This window comes from Conger conger, chromosome 1 (assembly GCF_963514075.1).
Source record: "Conger conger chromosome 1, fConCon1.1, whole genome shotgun sequence".
Lineage (NCBI taxonomy): Eukaryota > Metazoa > Chordata > Actinopteri > Anguilliformes > Congridae > Conger > Conger conger.
In genome coordinates this window covers 70,579,882-70,604,307 of record NC_083760.1, presented here as the reverse complement: position 1 = coordinate 70,604,307, position 24,426 = coordinate 70,579,882, and the positions used below count along the sequence as shown (strand labels likewise).

General features: G+C 41.9%; 1 protein-coding gene across 1 annotated transcript; it reads left to right on the top strand.

Moving 5' to 3' along the window:
- Positions 1-330: 330 nt before the first annotated feature.
- nek10 (NIMA-related kinase 10) lies at positions 331-23,948 on the top strand. Its single transcript, XM_061245260.1, has 35 exons — positions 331-419; positions 502-562; positions 760-896; positions 1,025-1,123; positions 1,284-1,368; positions 1,550-1,591; positions 1,679-1,757; positions 1,858-1,925; positions 2,509-2,588; positions 2,797-2,883; positions 3,550-3,774; positions 4,128-4,267; positions 4,495-4,556; positions 4,813-4,890; positions 5,230-5,294; positions 5,395-5,497; positions 5,763-5,891; positions 6,618-6,755; positions 7,488-7,533; positions 8,129-8,250; positions 8,535-8,637; positions 9,509-9,584; positions 13,606-13,735; positions 14,506-14,576; positions 15,210-15,417; positions 16,368-16,497; positions 17,683-17,757; positions 19,582-19,636; positions 19,724-19,761; positions 20,972-21,072; positions 21,334-21,444; positions 22,047-22,152; positions 22,541-22,593; positions 22,800-22,860; positions 23,616-23,948. The coding sequence occupies exons 1-34, from the start codon at positions 331-333 to the stop codon at positions 22,854-22,856; spliced, it is 3,249 nt and encodes a 1,082-aa protein (XP_061101244.1). The 3' UTR covers positions 22,857-22,860; positions 23,616-23,948.
- The last annotated feature ends 478 nt before the right edge of the window (positions 23,949-24,426 follow it).

Here is a 24,426-nt window from a genome sequence, read left to right as displayed (position 1 = left end):
TGGTAAATATTGTTGCTATTGCACTTTAGTTAATTTTGCTTTCGTGATATGCGCAGACTGCTGCCACGATGAACCAATGGCCGTTCATGAGACTAAATTCAATGCAAATTGTATTCGTTTTTGACTGTATTATTTGTGAAGAGGGGCAAGTATGTATCTACGTCTATTGATTCAGTCTTAATTGAAATGATGAAATGATAACCTGTGACAAATGTAGTGGTTAGTATGGAATTCTGTATTGTGGACCCGTAAATTGCCTGACACGCTATTAATAATACTGGCCGTTACTGTCTCCTGTAGGAATGATATGAATAGAACACAGATTTGAAAATGCCCAATACAGACAGACGGGAAACAACACAGACAAAAGGGAAACAAGCAGAAAAGTTACATCCAAAGTCAAATAAAGCTGGAGACAGGTAAGAGCCTCTTTTTCTCTATGACATTTAACCGCCTGTACAATTATTTTGGCTTTCCAACAATGTTTCTTTTATTTTTCAGGGAAATATTTGATCTCAGAAAACTGTTGTCCCATCTCACTGTTTCTCCATTCAAACCTCAGGTAAAATCAGGTTTCATATTCATTCAAAATACAGTGTAATGCGGTCTATATCAATGCAGTTTGTTAAGGGCAACATTGTAACAGGCAGCTTATTTACATGTGTGTCTTGTCATTGCGAAACAGTGGTTTTAGGAAGAAGATCTGCTGTAACATTTGTTAATTTGTACACTGATGTATGTGTTTTCTCTGCCTCTCAGGTACCTACAGGGAGTTCCTCCAAAACACGAAACACTACTTTCAGCAAATCCCAGCCCCCTGCCCAGCAGAACAATGACAGCAAGAGCAAAACTGCACTGTCACCAACTGCTGAGGCCTCAGGACTGGAACACTTCAGGTACTGAGTAAAATAGTAAAATAATAATAGTAATCATAATAGATTATTATTGTTGTTGTTGTTGTTGTTGTTGTTGTTGTTGTTGTTGTTGTTGTTGTTCTGTTCCTAATCCATTTTTTTCCATGAAGCGTGACCTACAGAAATCACAGGAGCTTTAGCAGTCACCCCCAGAACAAGCTGTTTTTGGACATCTTTACCTGTTTGGTCAAAAACAGGCTCCTGTGCAGGTAAAAACTGTTTTTTCAAATGAATGAGAATATGTGATGGCTAATTCATAAGTTTTTCAGCCTTTTGAAGTGTTTTTTTTTTTTTGTGTGTGTGTAACATCGCATCGTTGCACCATTTAGCCTAATAGTAATTAATATCCGGTATCTTCCCTGCCTGCAGTGCCTGGATTGCTCAAGCCAGTCCTGGACACCTCCTAAGTATATTGATCTGTTTGCGACTGTTAATGAGAGAACCACTTTACCAGGTAGAGATTTGTTTTTGCGTTTATACAATTGATAAAGGTACCAGATCTGCTACTTTGGCTCATAAAATCCATGTAATTCCAATTATGTTTAAGCACCCAATAACTCAATAAAATCCCTCTTTGGAATATTTTGATCAACACTTCATATGTTCATTCATATTTATATTCTTTTCATTTGCAGAAAGTTTTCTATCAACTCCAAGGGGTTAGTTGCCTTGCTCAGGTAAAGGTTAACTAATTAAATTTAGAGTATGTTTGTCTATGTACAGTATGTGTCTTTGTGTCTGAAAGTATGTATGTTTTGCTGCAGCACATGGAGTCAGTTTCCAGGAGCTATCTGGATTGTGAAGAGCAAATATTTGCAATGGAACAGCTGGTCAACATGACATGTGAGATCTCTTGTATCACTTTTCAAAAAGAAGAGAAACATTTACAAAATGCTTCTTCAATTATGAACCTCTCATTTGTAATGTCTCCTATTCTGTTTAGATATGTTTCAGAAAGTTTCTGTGGTAGAAGAACAGAGGAAATGGGTCATTGAGTGTGGAGCTCACAAGGTAGTCCACATTATCCTGGCACTTTCCCTTCAACTCATTTTCACCTGTTCATTGTCTTCAGGAAAGATGGGTTTTTAGCTAAATGTGGTACTCTAAATAGACACATTTCTGCAGATGTTTATTTGTATGCATTGCTCCTATAAATATTATTGATTAAACAAACAAATAACTGAATAAGTAAATAAAATGATTTTACTATTCCTTAGTCAAACTGATTTAATATTGTCTAAACTCAAAGCAGCCTCACACTTACCAGAAACACTGTCAGACAAAATCAGACATTAATTAGACCCAGTTTTTCCTGGATAAGGACTGTGTTGTGTTCATGTTGTTTATCAAGCACCTGAATGCTATTGTTGCTTATGCAAGCTGAATGTATGACGGAGATAGTGCAACATGGTAGCTGAGTTAGCAGAAGACACTCAGACAGTATGGCACACATTTCATTTGCCGTGACCTTTGTGGTGTAGACCTATCCATGTGCCAGGGCTGTGCTGTGTGAATTCTTATGGAAGGTAACCTTGTTGTGTGGAAGTAGAAATCGGTGACGAAATGGAGGAACATTTTTACTCTTTAAATTCAGACCCTGGCAAAGCTGCTGGCAACGCGTGACAGCAGCGTACTGCTAGGGTCTCTCCTGGCCCTCACCAGCCTGGCTGAGAGGTACCTTTTGCGGCATTCACAATCTTACTGCTACAGAATTTTTCATTCCAGTGAAGTGTGCAAAAATGAGGGTTAGACTATGCCCAGCATTTTAATGAGCTCATCTGTCTGTGCATTGCTTCTTATACGTATGATTGTGGTTATAGTATTTTTATTATTCATAAACTGTTATTCAAATAAATGCACTGTCTTTGCTTCTTTATTCCAGTCCAGACTACAAAGGAAAGATCGGAGAGCTTTTGATTGTGGAAAATCTCCTCATTATACTGCAAGAGTATGACCTACTATCAAAAAGGTATATTTAGTTTGATGAAATGACATCCAGAATGTACATGCTGCCATACTTCCTTGAGGAGATATCCTTCTCAGCAGTGTTGTGTGTGCTAATGTATGCGCAGACAGCAGTAGAGCTCAGTGTTGCGTGTGCTAATGTGCGCAGACAGTGGTAGAGCTCAGTGTTGTGTGTGCTAATGTATGCGCAGACAGTGATAGAGCTCAGTGTTGTGTGTGCTAATGGATGCGCAGACAGTGATAGAGCTCAGTGTTGTGTGTGCTAATGTATGCGCAGACAGTGATAGAGCTCAGTGTTGTGTGTGCTAATGTATGCGCAGACAGTGGTAGAGCTCAGTGTTGTGTGTGCTAATGTATGCGCAGACAGTGGTAGAGCTCAGTGTTGTGTGTGCTAATGTATGCGCAGACAGTAATAGAGCTCAGTGTTGTGTGTGCTAATGTTGCGCAGACAGTGGTAGAGCTCAGTGTTGTGTGTGCTAATGTATGCGCAGACAGTGACAGAGCTCAGTGTTGTGTGTGCTAATGTATGTGCAGACAGTGGTAGAGCTCAGTGTTTTGTGTGCTAATGCATGCGCAGACAGTGGTAGAGCTCAGTGTTGTGTGTGCTAATGTGGGCATACGCAGACATTGGTAGAGCTCATTGCTGCCTGTGCCTGTGTCTCTCCCCCAGGATCGCTGCAGAGCTGCTCAGGCTCCTGTGTCCGGACCGGCAGGTGAGGGAGCAGCTGAAGGTGTACGAGGGCGTGCCGGTGCTGCTCAGCCTGCTGCACTCGGAGCACCTGAAGCTGCTGTGGAGCGTGGTGTGGGTGCTGGTCCAGCTGTGTGAGGACCCAGACACCAGCGCTGAGGTCCGGGCGTGGGGCGGGGTGCAGCAGCTGCTGCGCATCCTGGACTGGTGAGGGGCCCGTGTGATGACACAGCTCCTGGCCCCAATGGCACTTCAGCCTGCCCCATGTATTTTTCATTAGAGAAAGATAGGACTTGGAATGGAATATATAGTGGCCATGGTTTGAGTTCCTTAAATCGCTGCACTTGTAGGTCATGAACAGTGATTCACATTGGCTAGGTGCTCTGTGTTCTTGCTGATTTAGCATTCATTACAGAATTACAGGATTCTTCTGTATTTGATTTGTATCTGACAGTTTCTGAGCTTAGCTTGCTGTTTCTGAACTATACCTGAAAGTGGAAAACTTGCTGGAAGCTTTCATATGACTGTCGTGTAATGTCCAGTGCCTCTCTTCTGCTCAGCGACAGGGTGTATGTCTCTGACCGCTCCTCTGTGGAGACGCTGTCCAGTGCTAACGTCGCAGGCCGAATTCAGCAACAGCATATCTCAGAGGAGCTGAGCCCACAGGAAACACTGGAGAGCACACTGTCTTTGCAGGCAGGTGAGTGTCATGCATACACACACACGCACAGACACATACGCACACACGCAGACACACACGCACACACACACCCACAGACACACACACACACACACTTTCGATTTTCTCTGTCTCTTCTCCATCTTCTGCTACAACGAGGTCTTTGCCATATCACACAATATTGATACCTTAAAAAATGACTGTTGTCCCCCGGGCATCCTGCTGTCTCACCGGTCTTCCCTCTTCAGCATGCTGTGCAGCCCTGACGGAGCTGGTCCTGGATGACACCACAGCACATCATGTGGTTGAGGTACGGAACCTTCCGGCAGTTCTTCCGTCTGCAGGAAGCCTTACCTGGCCGCTGGCCTTGTCGCAATCATTGCGCAACACTTCCCTGTCTGCATTCAGTGAATGGGTGGAGCTGCATGCTTAGCCTTCTGTGTGCTGCAGTTTTTAATCAAACTGTGTGCATGCCATCCTTACAAACAACTAACTGCAAATGAACCTGTAATATTTATGCAGTCTTATGCATTCTCCAATGCCGTACTGTATGTGTGCTTTTTCAGGAGAATGGAGTGTATATAATAGGAAAATTAATTCTGCCACATGACTCACAAACTGGACCAAAAGCAAAATCTGTTCAGGTACTATAAATTACTATGAAGTAATTCTTTGTAGTTTTGATCTAACACATTTTTAACAAATGTATACTGTCTCATAGTCACTTTTTAAAGAATCTTTGAAATATATGGTAAATGGTAAATTGACTTTTTTTCCAAAGCACTTTTTACAATTGACATAATATACAGTATAATATATATATTTTACTTGTTCTTCAGAATTACATAATATTAGATTAATATTATAAGATATAGTATATAATACAATACATGGTATAAATAATATAACATAAGGCAATGATATAAAGGTGTCATCTCAGGTAATGTTTTTTTAATGTAAAAATGTTTGCTTATTGTTGACAGTGCTATGCCTTTAGAGCCTTAAGATTCCTCTTCAGCAGGGAGCGAAGCAGACATCTATTTAAAAGGTACTTCTGAATGTCAGAGATATACATGTGTAATCACAGCTCAGTGTGAGGCTCAAACCACACGCGGTCGCTCGGCTATAGAAATGCTTTGTGCTTTCAGGCTCTTCTCTCCAAACCTGTTTGAGATGTTTATTGACGTTGGACATTATGTTCGGGACATCGCTGCCTATGAAACTCTTCAAAAGAAAGTTTCTCTTCTCCCTGTGAGCACCCTTATCTTTTCTCCAGCACAATATTTGTCAAATGTTGTGCCTATTAGGAGTGTACAGTACTGTGCTAAAGTCTTAGGCACCTACATAACATTCTGTACAGATAAGATTCTTTCAAAAATAATTTCATGAAAGATCCTAAATAAACGTACTATACATTTTACATGGCTGTACTATAGAACAGCCATGTTTGTCTATAGGAGGAGGAATTAAGCAGTCTGAAATAAGGCATTTTCAGTGATGTGTATGTTGTCTATAGGAGGAGGAATTAAGCAGTCTCAAAGAAGGAATTGAGACCGTGAACCAGAACCGGACTCCTCTGAAAGTGATCAACGGCTATGCCATTCTGGACCATCTGGGCAGTGGGGCCTTCGGTAGTGTGTTCAAGGTGGGGCCTGTAGACCACAGAAAATGACAGTGTTCCTCATAGAAACTTTCCATAATGGAAACTCTCACCCACCCATTAGTCAGTGGCTAAGCTAGGCTTTGTATTAGCATATTCTATTACATGCTCCTGAGGTTACAGTGCAGAGCTGTGCTTTTGCGAACTGAACTTATAGCCTGAATGATGTGGGTTTGAGACATGGGTCTTCTTACCTGGAGCATGTTCAGTGATGTGGCTGTAATGGAAATGCTTTGCTAAGTTAGATACAGAAAAAACAGTTTTGTGTTTAATTGTTGCACTGCTGAATTGCCATATTTTGCTTAGGATTCAATTATGCTGCAACAAAAATGTTTCCACAACACCTTATCATACATCATTTTCTCCTGGCACAGTGGAATCTGAAAGAAATTGCATTCAGCTATGAACACAAACAAGACACTGTTGATGAATGTAGTTCTCCCAGCTATAAACCATGAGCCTTCATTCATAGCTGCCAAATGAGCTTTACAGTGTTTGGTGGTGCAGTTTTCCGAAGACATCTGGCAAAATGGCCCTGCCAAGTGCTCACAGATGTTGTGTTCATAGTCGCAGCACTGAGGTAGTTTTGTGAAACAGGCATGGGGATTGGGCTGCTAGGGAACTTGGCTGATGTGCGTAGTGCCCCAGGGCCCCTTGGCCCTTGACCCTGCACAGTTTGTTTCACCCTTCCTTTCTGGGACATGGGAAAAGGTGCGGAAGCAGAGTGGACAGAACCTCCTGGCTTTGAAGGAAGTGAACCTACACAACCCGGCCTTTGGAAAAGACAAGAACGACCGAGACAGCAGTGTGGAGAAGATTGTGTCTGAGCTCACCATCATAAAAGAACAGGTAAGCTAGCGTCTCTATACCATTATTTTCTTATGATGATGATATCATTCATTATCTATAGTTAACTGTGTAGATTGAAGTTTACTGTGATGCCTGTCTTTTATCATGTTGGGAACCTGTAGCCTTTAACTGTGTTTGAGGGTAACCTGTAACCTTTAACTGTGTTTGAGGGTAACCTGTAGACTTTAACTGTGTTTGAGGGTAACCTGTAGACTTTAACTGTGTTTGAGGGTAAACTGTAGACTTTAACTGTGTTTGAGGGTAAACTGTAGACTTTAACTGTGTTTGAGGGTAACCTGTAACCTTTAACTGTGTTTGAGGGTAACCTGTAGACTTTAACTGTGTTTGAGGGTAACCTGTAGACTTTAACTGTGTTTGAGGGTAAACTGTAACCTTTAACTGTGTTTGAGGGTAACCTGTAGCCTTTAACTGTGTTTGTGGGTAACCTGTAGACTTAGATAGAAATACCATTATGGATGCCAAAACTATGCGTTTTTATTGGGATATAATATATTTCACAATTCACATTTTTTGTTTTTACTTTATTACTTATAAATAGGAACATTGCCCAAGTCCATTATAAGTGGCAATGCTCCGAAACACGCTCCTTTGTACAGCACTCTAAAAACACTCCTGCTGCTATATTGGCAGGTAATTTTATCATTTGCCTGAGTTTTTAAATAATCTGTTAGAGATAGTTATGATATTTGTTTTACCCTCTGTTCATGACAGATGACTCATCCAAACATTGTCAGATACTACAAGACCTTCTTGGAAAGTAAGCTTTGAAATATTTTCAAATTCAGTAAGAAGATCAGTACTATGGAGAGGTTTTGTTGCATAAGTTGTGTGGTGCAGGTCAGTACTATGGAGAGGTTTTGTTGCATAAGTTGTGTGGTGCAGATCAGTACTATGGAGAGGTTTTGTTGCATAAGTTGTATGATGCAGGTCAGTACTATGGAGAGGTTTTGTTGCATAAGTTGTGTGGTGCAGGTCAGTACTGTAAAGAGAGGTTTTGTTGCATAAGTTGTGTGGTGCAGGTCAGTACTATGGAGAGGTTTTGTTGCATAAGTTGTGTGGTGCAGGTCAGTACTATGGAGAGGTTTTGTTGCATAAGTTGTGTGGTGCAGGTCAGTACTATGGAGAGGTTTTGTTGCATAAGTTGTGTGGTGCAGGTCAGTACTATGGATAGGTTTTGTTGCATAAGTTGTGTGGTGCAGGTCAGTACTGTAAAGAGAGGTTTTGTTGCATAAGTTGTGTGGTGCAGGTCAGTACTATGGAGAGGTTTTGTTGCATAAGTTGTGTGGTGCAGGTCAGTACTATGGAGAGGTTTTGTTGCATAAGTTGTATGGTGCAGGTCAGTTTTGTTCCAGATGACAGATTGTACATCATTATGGAGCTGATAGAGGGAATTCCCCTGGCTGAGCACTTCACCTCCCTGAAGGAGAAAGGACAGCAGTTCACTGAGGAGAGAATCTGGAACATATTTATTCAGGTAAGAAAAGATGCAGTTACCTGTAACTGTAGAGCACTGGAGAATGGGAGCTGGGTGCTAAGCAGTATTTCCTTCAGCTTCAATAGTTGATAAGTGAATCAAGCAAAATTTCCTTGGGAGATACCCTCATTCAATTTCTTACAGAAGTTATTTTTCAAAGCACACTGCGTGTGTACCTGCGCACACAAGCTTAAAATAGCTGCATTCCTCACAGGATTCAGACATTTGTCATTGCAAACCAAGCTCCACTCTCATAACTGCTCTTCCTTCTGCGAACTCCTCAGATGTGCCTCGCACTGCGCTATCTGCACAAGGAGAAGAGAATTGTCCACCGAGACCTCACCCCCAATAACGTCATGCTGGGAGAGAGAGACAAAGTCACTATCAGTGAGTGTGTGTGTGTGTGTGTGTGTCTGTGTGTGTGTGTTTCTGTGTGTGTGTGTCTGTGTGTGCACGCACGCAAGACAAGAAGTGTGTGCTTGCATGTGCGTTTGTGTCTCTAAATGAATGATTGACTGGTGTAGAAACTGAAACAGGAATTGTGTGATATCAGCTGAGAATGAAGGCAATGTGATTGAAAACATTCACTAGGTGGCACTGTTGGCTCATAGTCAAACACTTATTTGTCAAGCACTTATGAAATAAAAATGTTATCAATAAAATATAAACAATATTAATGAGAATATGTTAACAGTGTTACTATTCTAGCCCCACTTGTATATCAGGATTCTAAAATGGATTAACATGCCTTTTACTGGCACGATCATCTTCTGTGTAACAACACATGAATCAAAACTTTCCTTGTGGAACTGGCTTTTAAAGCATAAAATCTAGAATTGTTTTGATAGGAGAGGCTAGCTGTGCAAAGCAAAATGGCCTTTTGTGCATACTGTGTTAGCGTTACCTGTTAAAATGATGGTTAGCATACCGTATCATTTAATAGGCACATCTCATTGGTGCTTGAAATGAGTTTCTCTGGATTTTTGGATGAAAATGAACCCCGGGGAAAGTGCTCAGCTGGATATGCCAAGCACCCCTCAGTCAGTTTATGAATGTTTTCTTCATCAAATGAAACTATTTTCTGTGCGTTTGCTATCCCCAGTACAAGCCTAAATGCCGGAGCGTCTGACTGAGGGAGTAGTCTTGCCACACACCAATGAGCATTTTTAAAAATAAATTATCACTTAAACCATCTCATGCTTTTTCTCCAGACAGAATTGTGATATTGGATAGGTTTAAATGCGTTGTCTCTTTCCAGCGGACTTTGGCTTGGCAAAGCAGAAACAGGAGAACAGCAAGCTGACATCAGTAGTGGGCACCATACTCTACTCCTGGTGAGTGTCCTGGTAAATTTGTGAGCACCAGAGCCTACTCATGGTGAGTGCTATGGTGAAGTGAGGGGCACTACAGTCTGCTCCAGGTGGGTGTATGGTGAAGTGCACTACAGTCTGCTCCAGGTGGGTGTATGGTGAAGTGCACTACAGTCTGCTCCAGGTGGGTGTATGGTGAAGTGAGGGGCACTACAGTGTGCTCCAGGTGGGTGTATGGTGAAGTGAGGGGCACTACAGTCTGCTCCAGGTGGGTGTATGGTGAAGTGCACTACAGTCTGCTCCAGGTGGGTGTATGGTGAAGTGCACTACAGTCTGCTCCAGGTGGGTGTATGGTGAAGTGCACTACAGTCTGCTCCAGGTGGGTGTATGGTGAAGTGAGGGGCACTACAGTGTGCTCCAGGCTGGTGTATGGTGAAGTGCACTACAGTCTGCTCCAGGTGGGTGTATGGTGAAGTGCACTACAGTCTGCTCCAGGTGGGTGTATGGTGAAGTGCACTACAGTCTGCTCCAGGTGGGTGTATGGTGAAGTGAGGGGCACTACAGTGTGCTCCAGGTGGGTGTATGGTGAAGTGCACTACAGTCTGCTTCAGGTGGGTGTATGGTGAAGTGCACTACAGTCTGCTCCAGGTGGGTGTATGGTGAAGTGCACTACAGTCTGCTCCAGGTGGGTGTATGGTGAAGTGGTGGTATCATAGTCTGCTCATTGTCAACGCCTTGGTGAACTATTAGGAAATACTGTATCTCAACGGTTCACAAAGACTATTCAACTTTCAGTTATTTCATGTGCAAAACAAAAAGATACAAGATACAAATGAGTTAAAGCAGCTCTCATTTTCACAGTTAGTGGCAGTCTATGTATACCTATCTCAGTTAAGTGCACAAATATTGATCTACAACGGGATCAGTCAGTTTGTTAGTTAGTTAACTATCCCTAGCATACACTGAATTATTTTTTGTCACAAATTTGCAGTTTTTAAGAGCCTGTGGAAGTCTGAAGGAAGCCCCCACTGCTGCACACACGCCAAGAGTCTATCACAGCTTTCCCAGTCCTGTCTTCAGCTAGTCTGGGACTCTTGGGAGAATATCAAGCTAATTTGAATTCATCACAAGCCTTTAGGCATGGCTTGTGGAGTGTCTGGCCCTCTGTCCGTAGCCTGTGACGACACCTGCAGTGCAGTGTGAGTGTTCTTCGGATGGAAATGCCAGCAATTTTTAATAGAGACATTAAAAGTGTGATGCACTCTGTTGTAAGTCGTGTAGTGTTCACAAGGCATTAGACCAGTAATGTAGGATCCACAGAGACGGAGATGTGGTGAAGATATTTATCATTGGGTTGGCAGTGGGAATGTGCTTTGTGTGTTTCACTTGCACATATTTGGAAATCCAGGCTTATCTCTTAGCTGAAGACAAGGTTTTCATTTGTAATTTCAGTGTAGTCTATGCAAATAGGCTCTGGTCTTATGGTAGGGTGGACTGAATGCCCTGGAAGCCCTTTGATAACACTGAACCACAGTTCTGTAGAGTTGTTTTACCACAAGCTTTTCATGTGCTAAACGATTTGCAGCTATTAAAGTCTGCCAACAATGTACAATGACTGGCTGTCTGCATTTGATGCTGCATTAAAGTATCCTAGGTGTTCTTTTTAATAGTTTACATATTGCTGTATGTGATTTTGAGTGATCTTTTCTTTACATATTTTATATGTATCTTTTTTTTTATTTTTTATTGAGTGAATTGCTTAGAGACTGGCTCATTGGTTTTCGCAAAAGAACAATCTAAGAACACTCAAATAAATAAATAAATGTTAAAAAGGATAGTTTTGTATATGAACCAAGGTAATTCACATAGGAATGTAGTGAATTATGAGATTTCTGGGTACCTGAAGTAAGGCAGTCGCTCTCTGAAGGATGTTCATTGCTTTTGTGACACATTCTAAACAGGCTTGTTTGCATTCGCTCTCAATTTGACATGGTGGCCTGTAATACAATTCATTACAGCAGCAGTGTCATACAGGCAGCCATTACAGCTGCTGCTGGATGAGTTATGCCATGTGAGTGTGACATGCTTTAGTGCCGAGTGCACCATCAGTACTCTCTGCACAATGATCTTTCTGCATATCATAAAACATGTCAAACAATGTATTCCCGTTTCCCACTATTTATTATTATGACTTTAACGGGCTGTAAACCCGACTACCCGTCCTCAACTGACATACACCTGAAAAACCTGATATTCCTGCATATTACTTTTCACTAGGTCGCTTAAAACAATTCAGTGGAATGTTACCAGTATTTTTCCTGTGCTTTGTGTGTGTGTGTCTGTTTGCATGCATGCATGCAGAGACGTGTTTCATATCCAGGTCCACTTGAGAAGAGCTTATTATCAAAGAGAAAAGGGCTGTCGCTTGACAGAACGCACTTCAAAGAGGATTTTTACATTAGCCACACCACACTACTGATGGCTGGAGTCTTCACTCACCCTCCTCTCCTCTGTTTTAAAGTACAGACCATAAAGAGGAAACCCATGTGCTTCTCCTCAGTAATAAGCCTGCAGTAGAGTTCATTAACTCTGTGTAACCACTAACCACCACTCACCACCTATTCTTTTTCCCAGGGCCAAGGTAATGAAATTATTGCTTGGTGTACGGTTGTAGCTTATTCACCTGCTTTATAGACTTTGTGAACTGTTGAGATCTAGTATATTCCACCAGTGAAAAGGTATTGAGCATGATCTTTGCTCCTGACCTTGCATGAGGGTTTAAATAGGTTCACGCAGTGAAAGGGAGTAAAAGCCTCTAACCTAGAGGAGCAGGCTGAATGCACCTGCTGGTGGAATGTACAGATCTGTATTGCGCCTTTCCATTCATGTGGATGCAAATGCATCCAAAATCAGTCAATATTTACTCTTTTTATTAAATTTTATTCACTTTCAGTCAGACTGGCATTCAGGCAATCAGTATGCTATACTAGCCATCTGCTTCCTATATCTGCTGCTCCCATCCTCAGAGACACAGAATTGAGTGGAACAGAGAGGATTGTGGGAACTCCCCAGTTTCTCCAGATGTGCTGTCCCATTTGAAATAAGTATGTTTGTGCAGAGTAATTTACCGCTGGCAGTTGTTGTCAATACCGCCAGTGCCCGTGGGACTGCTTTGTAGTTCATTTCAAAGGATTAGCATGTGTAGCCTTTCTTGTTAATTTGCTTCTGTTTGTATGCAGGATTTTTTGTCATGTTTGTCTTCCTACATTTAAATCGGCTACTCTTTCATGTAAGCGGTACAAACGGCCATGTTGGGTGAGCTGAACCTGGGCATTTACTTGGCTGTGCTCCAGATGGTCTTGTATAGTACCTGTAGGCTGGGTTACCAGCAGGGCTCCTGCAGACCTGAGGAGTGAAGAGGACCCACACATTCACACAGTATTATAGCACTGCAATGAAAGCTGGGGGATGCAGGCTCTGGTTTATTAAAGACAGTGGTAATAACTATTATTCTGTATCTGCAGCAGGTACTTTTAAACATGCCAACATCATAAACTGCACTGTCCTTTTAAACATACTAACATCATAAACTGCACTGTCCTTTTAAACATACTAACATCATAAACTGCACTGTCCTTTTTAATGTGTTAATATCTCATACTGCACATAAATGTTTTTAAAATGTAGCCATGTAGCCAATGACTGCAAAGTGGTCTTTAGCCTGGTTATATCCTGTTGTGTTTGTCATTCAAAAACATTCAGCATGACTTGTCGTGTGCTGCGTTCGTACACACCTGCTATGTATTATTATGTTACTATTACATTTGGTTAATTCATCATGTCGTCATTGTTTGTTTACTGTGCACATCACAGTAAGGTTGGTGTGACATGCAGTATGTAGCAAGCACAAGATACGCTCCGAGACGCTATTTCACAACGGCGGTCAGTGAGACCAGAAACGGGGCGAGCGGTTTGAAACAGAGAGGGGCGTTGGGGTCTGAGGTGAGCGGGCGTTAACTCGGTGTCCCTGTGCTCTCTGTCTTAGCCCAGAAATAGTGAAGAGCGAGCCGTACGGGGAGAAGGCTGATGTGTGGGCCGCAGGGTGCATCCTCTATCAGATGGCCGCTCTCCGCCCCCCCTTCTACAGCGGCAACATGCTGTCCCTGGCTACCAAGGTCAGCCACACAAACGCACGCTCAAACAAACGCACAAAGGCTTGTATTACCAAATCTTTTACCGACATACACACACACAAACGCACACTCAAACAAACGCACAAAGGCTTGTATTACCAAATCTTTTACCGACATACACACACACATGCACAAACGCACACTCAAACAAACGCACAAAGGCTTGTATTACCAAATCTTTTACCGACATACACACACACACAAAGCACACTCAAACAAATGCACAAAGGCTTGTATTACCAAGTCTTTTACTGACATACACACACACACACACACAAACGCACACTCCAGCAAATGCATGCTGGCTCTTTTACAGAGACGCACACATACAATACCATTAATGTCAGAAGCATGGTGTGCATTCAAACCTTCTTTCTCTCTCTCGCATACACACAGGAACACACACACACACACACACACAAACACAGACACTCTCTCTCTACTGTCTCTTTCGCCAGCTGAGAGACATATTACATAATTCTTCTTTTGCAGTAACCTTCGGATTTCACTGCAATTATATACTTTCCTCCAGACATTACTGGAAAGCATTTGAGCCCACAGGCTTGGCTAAAAAACCATAATTGCCCTAATATGTCTCAGTCCACATTACTGTCCACCCGCTGCCTAGCAATGCTCTGCCACTGGGGCCTGGAGGTCCTTGTATTATATCACATTATCCGTGAGGTGGTGGAAAGCAGAATGTACAGTGTGCTGTTTATGTGGAAATATCTCTGTTTGCCTCTCTCTGCTAGATTGTGGAGGGTGTCTATGAGCCAGTGGCTCCAGCGCTCTTCTCCGAGAGAGTGACGGGCATCATTAAATGGTAATGCATTCAGTGCGCCTCCCTTCATTTCTCAATATGCGCCTCTGTAGAGCCGCGCCTAAGAGGTCGAACAAGCGGATTTGTTTAAATATACCGCTCACGGATCATGCACGCATCAGCTATGCATTCGGTTCACGCCGAACATCTGACAATGTTTGTCCAAGATAATGAAAAGCCAGAAACATGTCTCTGCCACGGAGCTGGAAATGCCTTGTGATGCAGTTTTCCTGCATTTTTTTTTTCACCATTGGTCTTTATTTATATTCAGAGCTGAGAGACGTCAGTGTAGCATGAATATGTTAGCGCACGCTGCGTTGCCTGACACAGATGGCTAAATCCCTCTCTGCGAGAGTGTGAAGACACTTCTCCCCGTTTCCATTTCATGCTCCACTAGATCAGTAGACAAACGCTACAAACTCTAGAAGTTCCCGGCTTTAAATAAGCATTCAAAGTCGCCACTTTCATTGTGCTTTTCAGGAGGTTCTTTTGAGACACCGAGATTACATGTGAATTCAGCCTGTTCTGAAACAACCTCACACTGGAGGCATTGACAGTATCAAGGCTGTGTAATTCTTTTCCCAATGTTTGCAGGATGAGATGTAAGCTGGTTTTTTTCCCTTGGGGCTGTTGCAGGTGCTTGACCCCTGACTCGGACGCACGCCCTGATATCGTGGAGGTCAGCGCCAGGATCTCTGACATCATGATGAAGTTCATGGACGCTCTGTGTGCTTCCCAGCATGCTCTGGAGAGGAAGCTGGAGAGAGACAGGAAGCGGGCGCAGAAGTATTTCCTGGAAACCAACAGAGGTGCACAGGCCCACTGCCAGTCATCGCACTCACAGGTGAGTGAACTAAAAATTTGATAAAGCAGCAGTATATGTGGCAGTCTAGTCGGTCAATTTAAAATATTACGTCATATCTCCATTATAAATTATTCTGTATAAGAGTCTCTGCCATGTGCACTCAGTGAGCACTATATTAGGTATTTATTTGACTTATTTCTTCGACTCATTTGTCTTCTGCTGCTGTAGCCTATCCACTTAAGAGGCTTTATGTGTGGTTATTTGCATTACTGTCACCTTCCTGTCAGCCTCAACCAGTCTTCTCAGGCCCTTCTCCACTGACCTCTCTCATCATTTTCCACACCATTCTTTGCAAACTCTAGAGACTGGTGTGTGTAAAAATCCCAGGAGATTAGCAGTTCCTGAGATATTCACCCTGTCTGGCACCAACATTCATTCCACGGTCAAAGTTTGGATCACATTTCTTACCCATTCTTACATTTGGTCTGAAAAACAGCTGAACGTCTTGACCATGTCTGCATGCTTTTATGCATTTAGTTGCGGCCACAGATTGGCTGATTCAATATTTTTATTAACAAGCTGGTGTACAGGTCTACCTAATGAAGTGATCACTGAGTGTATGTAAGTGATAATAGCTCTAATAGCAATTAAACCAGTAACCACAGCAGGATTCAGTGCAGAGAGAGTAGTATCCCATAAAGATCCAAAGCTTTTACAATAGCTCTCGACCTCCCATCAGCTGCTCTGTGACACTTTTGACTGTTTCATTCACCCCCTGTGAAAAATAGGCATCACCGTTTTTTAACTGATTCACTGATTCTCACATGCTGGTCTAATGTGTTTACCTAAAGGCATTCGAATAAATTTTGCTTCAGTAGTTCCAAAAAGTGAGATATTACCCCCTGAATAGTAAACTAATCTTTCTGTAAGAGGCTTAAATTATTTTGAAGGTGCGTACACACTTACAGAAATACCTGCTTGTTCCGCAGGCCTTTTGCATGAACGATCACAGTTTGAGCAGCGGTGAAGCAGCGGCAGTGAAGAGGGGCTCCATTAGCACCTCCGGCAGCCCCTCCCTGCCTAATACTGCTGCCACAGGGGAGCACGGCCCCAGCCAAGGTAGGGGCTCTTCTCCGGCACTTTCCGCAGGGCTAATGCGGAGCCAAGTCATTGGTTGTTCATATAATGAGTCTAGATTGGCTGAATAGTCTGTTGCTGCCAGTGTGTTCTTATAAGTCCAATTCATTTGTTCTTAAACAGAACCGAGATTGTCAGAACATGGTAGCTCCTGCCCTTAGGAAGTCTTCCCTACCAAGTGGGAACTTGGACTTGCTCATCTCAATGTATATTGTGTTGTGATTTTATTGCTCAGAGTTGAGTGCATTAGGAGTGACACTTCCTGCCATTTTTGCAGGGGTCAAGTAAGATATGACACAACTCCAAGCTGTTGGAGTAGTTAAAGTGGCCATACACTTGATATGTTACACATCTCAGACAGCGATGCAACCAAATCAATGTTTTTTTATGTTTTCTTTGCTTTTCCCTGTAATACCTCTTCAAGTATTTTCTACACGGCTCTTTTCTTAAATGAAAAACAGAATGCATGGATCTTCCCTTTCTGTGCGGAGCTGGCAGCCAGTGTGGCACTAATTAAAATTCTTCTTTGAGAAGCTTTCTGTTATTATAGAGAGACTGCTGCAGGCTGGGATCTGGAGGTAAACGAAGATAAAAGCAGGAATTAAAATCGGTGTGAATTTTTGCCTGGAGCGAATTACTGTGTTGCTGCTGCGCCAAAATGACACCTCAGTCTGTTTTTCTTTTTGGTCCCTGTGATGACAGCCATCTCGCCTTGCAAAATGACAGTTCGCCACTAACAAGCTGCCCAAACTGAACATAAAAGTAAAGAACGATTTCGAAAGAACAATGTGCCTTTTGTTTATTTATATTCTTCCATCCTTAACAGCTCCAAAGTCTGTCAGTGATTTCATGAAAAACATATTCAAATGAGTTAAGTTTGGAATTGAGGCAAGTTTCCAGGGAAAATGGGTTACTTACCAGATACGGCTGTCTGCGTTACAAGCTGAACTAAAATCTGATTTTGTTCCCCTTCTAGTCTTGGAACAAATAACTCCTATGAAAGAGTTTAAAAATGGAATTAAATGAAAATATTCTGTTTTGTGTGCTGTCATTATCTGTCATTAGCTGTCAAACTGGAGAACAGTTGATTAAACCCAGCCTACCCTGTTTTCATCATTTGTTTATTTGAGTGTATCTGTGTAGTAACCCCTCTGTTTCTTCTCATAGAAATTGGTTCTGAGGAAGAGCAGGATGCCTCTGATAAAACCTCTACCTCCAGTCCTTGTAACAACGTATCTGTTAGTAAGTGTTCTTAACCAAATCTTTATATTTGCATTTCGGGAGTTTATTAGTGAACTCATCCATCTATCCATCCACCCAGTTACCCACCCATCCACCCAGTTATCCATCCATGTGTCCATCCACCCAGTTATCCATCCGTCCACCCATCCACCCATTTATCCATTCATCTACCCATCCACCCAGTTATCCATCCATCCAGTTATCCCTCTATTCTCCTCATTGCAGTGCCCTTGACTTGCACAGTCAGACTTGCACAGCACTGATATTAGGAAGAAAAATGACAATGGGGCAGAACCAGTGCTGCTGCTGTACTGAGCTGAACCTTCAAATGCTCTTGAAAAATAATTTTCCGCCTGTCCTGTGCATACATCTCTCCTGATGTACTGTAATGGCGGGGGTAATTTAAGGCCAGCAGGCTTTGTGAAGTCAGGCTAGGTTGCAGCACAGAGGGGAGGGTGTCTCAATAGCTGGGCTGCAGGAAGAAAAGACTGGGCTCTCAGCAGGCTCTTCAGTGCAGAGGAGGAATTAGATTTGAGTTGAATCATGTGAAATGGGCATGTTGTGTGAAAGCCTGTCAGTGGGAGCTGGGTGGGGTATCCTTGGCGGAGGAGAGGAGCTGTGATCTCGAGGTTCCCTCAGCCTTCCCCCGTGTCACGAGGTGAATGTGATTCACAGCTAGAGCAACATCCAGACACACACACACCCACTCAGGGTCTTTAATTGGACATTAATTATTCCCTGTTACTCAGAATAGTGCAAACACGTTTTATTTGGGCAGACTAATTTCATTATGCAAAATATTGCCAAAAATATTATCTTGACATCCTCCTACACAATGTAGCCTCAGGATTTCCATATTAATGAGGATGCTTTCAACTCAGAATAGTTTTAAAAATGACTTTTAAAGCATTTGTATCACATATTAAATCTTGTTCCCAAACATAGGGCTTAATAAGTACTTAATGAATTATTTCACTCTGCGTTTGTAGCATCTATTTATATAAAACTGAATAGGCTTGTGCAGCAGCTGATATGAAGTACCATGCTGAGAGCTAGGCAGTGCCCCACACTGTTGTTATTAGTCTAGCATCTTCACCACAACCAGACGCCTCTACCCAGTATCAAATTCATCCTCCACAAGCTCATCGGGAGAGAACCCGTGGTACTGTACAAACACAAAGAGTCTCTGGGATTAATGGTTGAAACATGAACCATGTTGGGTTACTGAAATGGAGGGCATGAGGTCAGGATTCATGAGGTGATGTAATGGTGGAATGTCTCTGTGGTTAAAATAGCAGTAATAAAGAGGTTGTGAGTGCTGGCTGCAGATGGTTTATGGTTTACTTGTGAGCTACAGGCCCTATGCTAGACGAGAAGGCCCCTCCAGCCTTCCTTACCACTCTTACATTATTGTCTTAAAATGACTTCTCAAAGTGTCAATGAATCATCGCTGGTATTAAAGTTTCAGTCTCAATGTATTTTATGTCATTTCTGTTAGTGCAGCAATATGGTTTTACAGAACTAATACCTTAAACCAGAAATAAATTAATATATATTGTTTTTCATTACTTCTTGAAATAGATTAAAAATATGAAATGTACTAGAATATTTCATCATATAGTATTTTCTACTGGTTGGATTTGGTCCCGAAGGTCAGCATTTTCATGAAGACTAAGGAAGATTAAGTATTACTGTGAAATATCATTCCTTTTGGTTGTACCAACCACTATATTTGTTACACGTAAGTCTGTACAGGATCTGTTTTCTGTTTTTACTTCTCATTTAGAAGTAAATCTTACTGGTTCTATGTTTTGCTCTTCAAAGGGTCTATAAAGCGCAGCGTCAGTGCTTCCGTAACCGAGGAACCAAACCTTGCTAGGTGAGTTCAAGTGTGTTCATAATGTGTTCTTGTGTAAGTTGCAGTGATTAGTGTATCCTATATGTATAAATAACTTCTGTGTTTCAGTGGAGAATTTGCTGCCCCAAAACTGAAACCTCGACCAGGTAAATCATATCATTCTGAACATTTAATTTTACTCTTTGGCCTGGAGTCCTGGTAATATTAACTAGTGTTTCTCCTCTCTTTAGTCCAGCTCCTCTCCCCAAACAGTAAGGCAGTGAGCTCAGGAGACAGCTGGCAGACAGTGAGAGGTCATTTCTGTATTATTACAGCCATAGTAACCAGGGGACTGTGTTAGCAGCACCTATTATAGTGCTCAGCCTTGAAGACCAGACCAGACTTGTGTTGATTACTCTATTGCTCTTCAAGCAATGGGGAAAGGCTATTGACTCTTTAATGATATTAATACTTTTTCAGATCTCCTATGGAGGATATAGGGCTTAAAGGAATACACCAACATTTTGGGAAATATAGCTTTTTCCCCAACTTGCCCAGGCTTAGACGGGATGTTCGATTTCATTGAGATTTTTTTGCATTCACTGGCTCGGTTGCCATATTAGCATAACGTGTTAGCTTAGCATAAAGACATCAAGCCTATTGGAGTCAGTAGCCTACCTCCTTCAAAGTGAATAAATACACCTTACAGCAACTCCGAAGCGGTCTTATTTCCATGAGGTATCATGTGTATTTGAAATACACGTTCAGGAAAAAAATACATAGAAATCCCTGTACAAATCTCTAAACATGCTACATTTTTAACATTCACCGAGTGCTGGATCTAGCTCTACCTTGAGTAGGTCTGCGGACCACTGTGCTCAACCAGCGGAAGACTGAAGGATACATGTGTGTTCAGCGGTTATACTTCCAACCGTCTAACAACGTCTCTCATTTTTACAATGTTTTTCCTGCACATGTATTTCAAATACACTTGATACATTGGGTAAATAAGACTTCAGAGTTGCTGTAAGGTGTATTTCTTCACCTTGAAGGAGGTAGGCTATTGACTCCTATAAGCTTCAAGTCTTCATGCTTAGCTTACACGTTATGCTAACATAGAAACTGAGCCAGTGAATGCACAAAATGAAATCGAACATCCCGTCTAAGTCAGGGCAAGTCGGTAAAAAAATTATATTTCCCGAAATGTTGGTGTATTCCTTTAAGTACAAGCAGCATCAGGGTGCCTTTATACTAGAGGCAAGCAATTTGTGATCCAAATGCCTTCATCTGTCCAGACATGCTTAGCAATTGAACGGCTTGGACTGTAAGATGGGTGGAGAACATATTATTTGCATGGTTCACTGTTTTTCTCAACAGCATCAGCAGGAATCTGTGTGTCTCAGAGGAAAGTCCGTCAAATTGACGACCCCATCCAGAGACTGCTAGTTCTGCTGCACAAAATCATTTTCATCAGTCAGGTCAGGCGATGTCTATTCCTCCTAGTGAATGGCTGCATTTAATGGCTCTTAATGCATTTCAAATGACACCTTATTGAGCTGTTAGAGTTCACAACTACTCCTGAAGTGCTTCAATTCCTGCACACCACCTTTGGAGAACAGTCTTGATTATTGTACAAATATTTTACACACAAGGACTACTTTATGTTTATGAATATTTTAATACCGTGCTAATTGTCCATGCTGTACATTTGTGCTTAACAATTATGGGCATTTCTTTAGCTTCCTCCTGCTCTTCAGCACAACTTCAAACGGCGGGCCGTCGAGAGATTCAAGAAATCACTGTTCCACTACCGGAGCAGTCCCTACAACCTGAAGGAAGAGCTCAAGAAGGTAGGTTAATGTGGGAGGAAATATCCATTTCAAATAATGATTACTAGAAATAAGCCTTATGAGACCGAATGCATGCATGTCTGGTTATAAAAAACGAAACTATGCTCATTTGGAGGAAAAGGGTGGTTGCATTTGTCTACGTGTAGAAGGTAGAGTAATTTATCATTTCCAATAGCTTAAGCATTGATAATATACATCCTGTTTTTATGAATCTCCAGAGGTTCAGTAGTGGTATAAAAATTGGAGTGAATTATGTATGTCCCTTCTTCCTGAAAAGCAAGTCAGTGGACTTGTGTGCCTCTCTGTCTATTACTGTGTAACTGCACGAATGAACACAGACCGTTTCATCCTCCTCATTAAGGAGGGATAAAGGCGCTGCTCCACCTGCCATATTCAAGACAGCCAGCTAGAAAAGGTCTGCCTATGTTTGTTAGAGAACATGGCCTCTCTGTGTTCTGAAAGCACTGTGTCCAGTATCCAATATGTAAATCTGGTGCAGAAGGTGAAAAAGAGATAATGAGACCTTCAGTGGCTCTGTTACGGAGGTGTATGGATGTACTGGTTCAACCATGAAGGTGAAGAATGTCCTTCTGTATGTGAAGCTCTTGCAGGGCTCTCCAGAAGTGATTGAACCAGGCTCCAGTAGTACAGATTGGTTTCCCCTGGTCCAGTCTTTTGGTGGGAAACAACTTGGCACTGAGGATCAAGGTACAGTTTTGTCTAAAAACCAGAAGATATTAGATATTTAATTGGATTCAGTTAATGTTCCAAATACTTTATTTCCCTCAGTAGAGGGCTGCAAATTATATTACAGTATGATCTGAGCCCAATATTAACAATGGATTTATCAGCTTTGATCATTGATGGGGTGACATTTTGATTCAGAGTAGCTTCAGTTGAATAATACTAATGAATTCTCCAGCCTTTAATTCTTCCATACATGGTAACATTCCCGTACCTTTCTTAAAATAGATAGTTGTTAATTCCCCCTGTGCTAATGAACGAGGCTGATTCTTAGCACAGTGGGAGAGGTATCTCTGGCTCTGTCTCCCAGCAGTGGGTAAATTCCTCTCTAACAGATGGGCCATGTTCACAGGTAGTATGAGCCGTATGTGCCATCAAGATGGAGTCACATATGAACAAATGCAGGTACGTTTACTGTTTGTTGTAATAGTAACCTATTGCTGCATTTTCATGATAAAGTAATACAATAACATGATTCTAAGGTGATTGAAATGCTCAAAAAATGTTTGTTAAAAGGTAGCACCAACATTGCTGTTTGTATAATATTTGTCACATTAATTATTTAATGTGTCATTTGACTGTGCTAAGAAATATCTGCTCATGTGTTACAGACCATTATTGAAGAGGTCCTAGAAGAAAGTGGATACTACAGTACAACACAGCATTAAGCTTGTAAGTCATTTACTGTGCTAAGGAAAATATTTTGAAACCTGATGCCAGTAAGTCATGTAACACTTGTCACCAAAGATAACTCAGAGGTAAAGAGCTCTTGCTTGTGGTGCCCTGGTGCGTGAAAAACAGCAAAATTATGTTTCATTCCCCCTCTCCCAGGTGCACACACTCAGGCTCTTTTAAGATCCTCTTTAGGTGTAGTCGAGTCTTTATTCTTCTGAAGGATAATTCTACCTGAAAATCCTTTTTTTTTTTTTCAAACTCTGGTAAATATACAGAGGCTATCAAACATTACACATTACACAGTACATCACCTCCATCTTTCATGGCACCTAGATGATGAGTCATTTAAGGGTTGTTCTAAATGGACATCGTGCTCTGTAGCAGGTTCAGAGGGTGAGTCATGGCCTCGACATGTGTTATTGAGCTTGACACATTAACACATTCTTCGTATTGTAGTAACAGCATATATTTCAACTTTGCATAAAGTGTATGCAATCTGTTATTTTCTTTTCATCACGATCTCGCTGGCTGCAATTTTGGGAGCTCATAGTTTCTGTAAACTGAAGAGGAAGATGCATAGAGAAATTTCTTCATTTCAGCTTCTTCATAATAATTCTGCAAAATAGAATAATGCCGAATAGGCACAAAGGACCTCATTGATGTTGGATATTAGTAAAATTCCCCTTTATATAGTTGTAGCTACATGTATAATATAATATGGAGGCTAATTACAGCTTTGCATTTGATTATAGGAATTCACTATCTAGGTGGTGGGTGTGGTGGTTCAACTGACTCTCAGCTTCCCTGAGAACACGAGGCCTCCAACGCTGACCCATTTCAGACTGGGTCTAACTCCAGAGCCGTGATGCCTAAGGGATGTCTTCTGGGTACCTCCACTACACCACCCTGAGCTTAATTAGGTCCTTATCTACATCAGGTACCAGGAAGGTACTATAATCAGTGCACTTTATCCTTTCTGTGTGGTGAGACACGTGGCCAACAGATCCAGGGCTGGACACAGGAACATATCAGCCATATTCTGGGTAAAATTTTACCCAACTTTGATATCTCCAACTCATCACATCTAATTAAATTGGCGGAGAAGCTAAAGTTGACCTCCAGCTTTTGGTCTTGAATAAAATGCTTTCCCCCACAGAAATTGGCCTGACTCTGAGAGTGAATTTAAATCTGGTAATTATCTATTAAAAGTTCATTACTTTGCCTTTTTGACAATGGAAAATGAGCTTTTAAGGTCAGGGCAGTGTAATGAAAGCAGCGCACAGCTTGTGAAGTGGTATTTCCGCAGACTGTGGTGGTCTTACTCAGATGCTGTGGACGATTACTCTCACAGCACCGCCTGTCTGCAGGGGCTGCTGTGTGTGCCTGGCCTTGGCTCATGGTGTGTGTACTCCATGCTTTAACAAAAACATACTGTTAAATGACATTATCATATTTTCAATTATTTTGCTCATTTGTTTCTGTTTTATTTTATAGCCATCCTGCAGTCTGCTCAGCCTGGCCACTAAGCTACCTGTATCAAATACTCAAGAGACTCAAGTCATG

Excerpts from the sequence above, each read along its gene's own strand:
- nek10 (XM_061245260.1), top strand. The coding sequence starts at position 331 with ATGCCCAATACAGACAGACGGGAAACAACACAGACAAAAGGGAAACAA. Across the intron at positions 5,295-5,394 it reads AGCAGACATCTATTTAAAAG|GCTCTTCTCTCCAAACCTGT; the intron begins GTACTTCTGAAT and ends TTGTGCTTTCAG. Across the intron at positions 16,498-17,682 it reads GGAGCACGGCCCCAGCCAAG|AAATTGGTTCTGAGGAAGAG; the intron begins GTAGGGGCTCTT and ends TTCTTCTCATAG.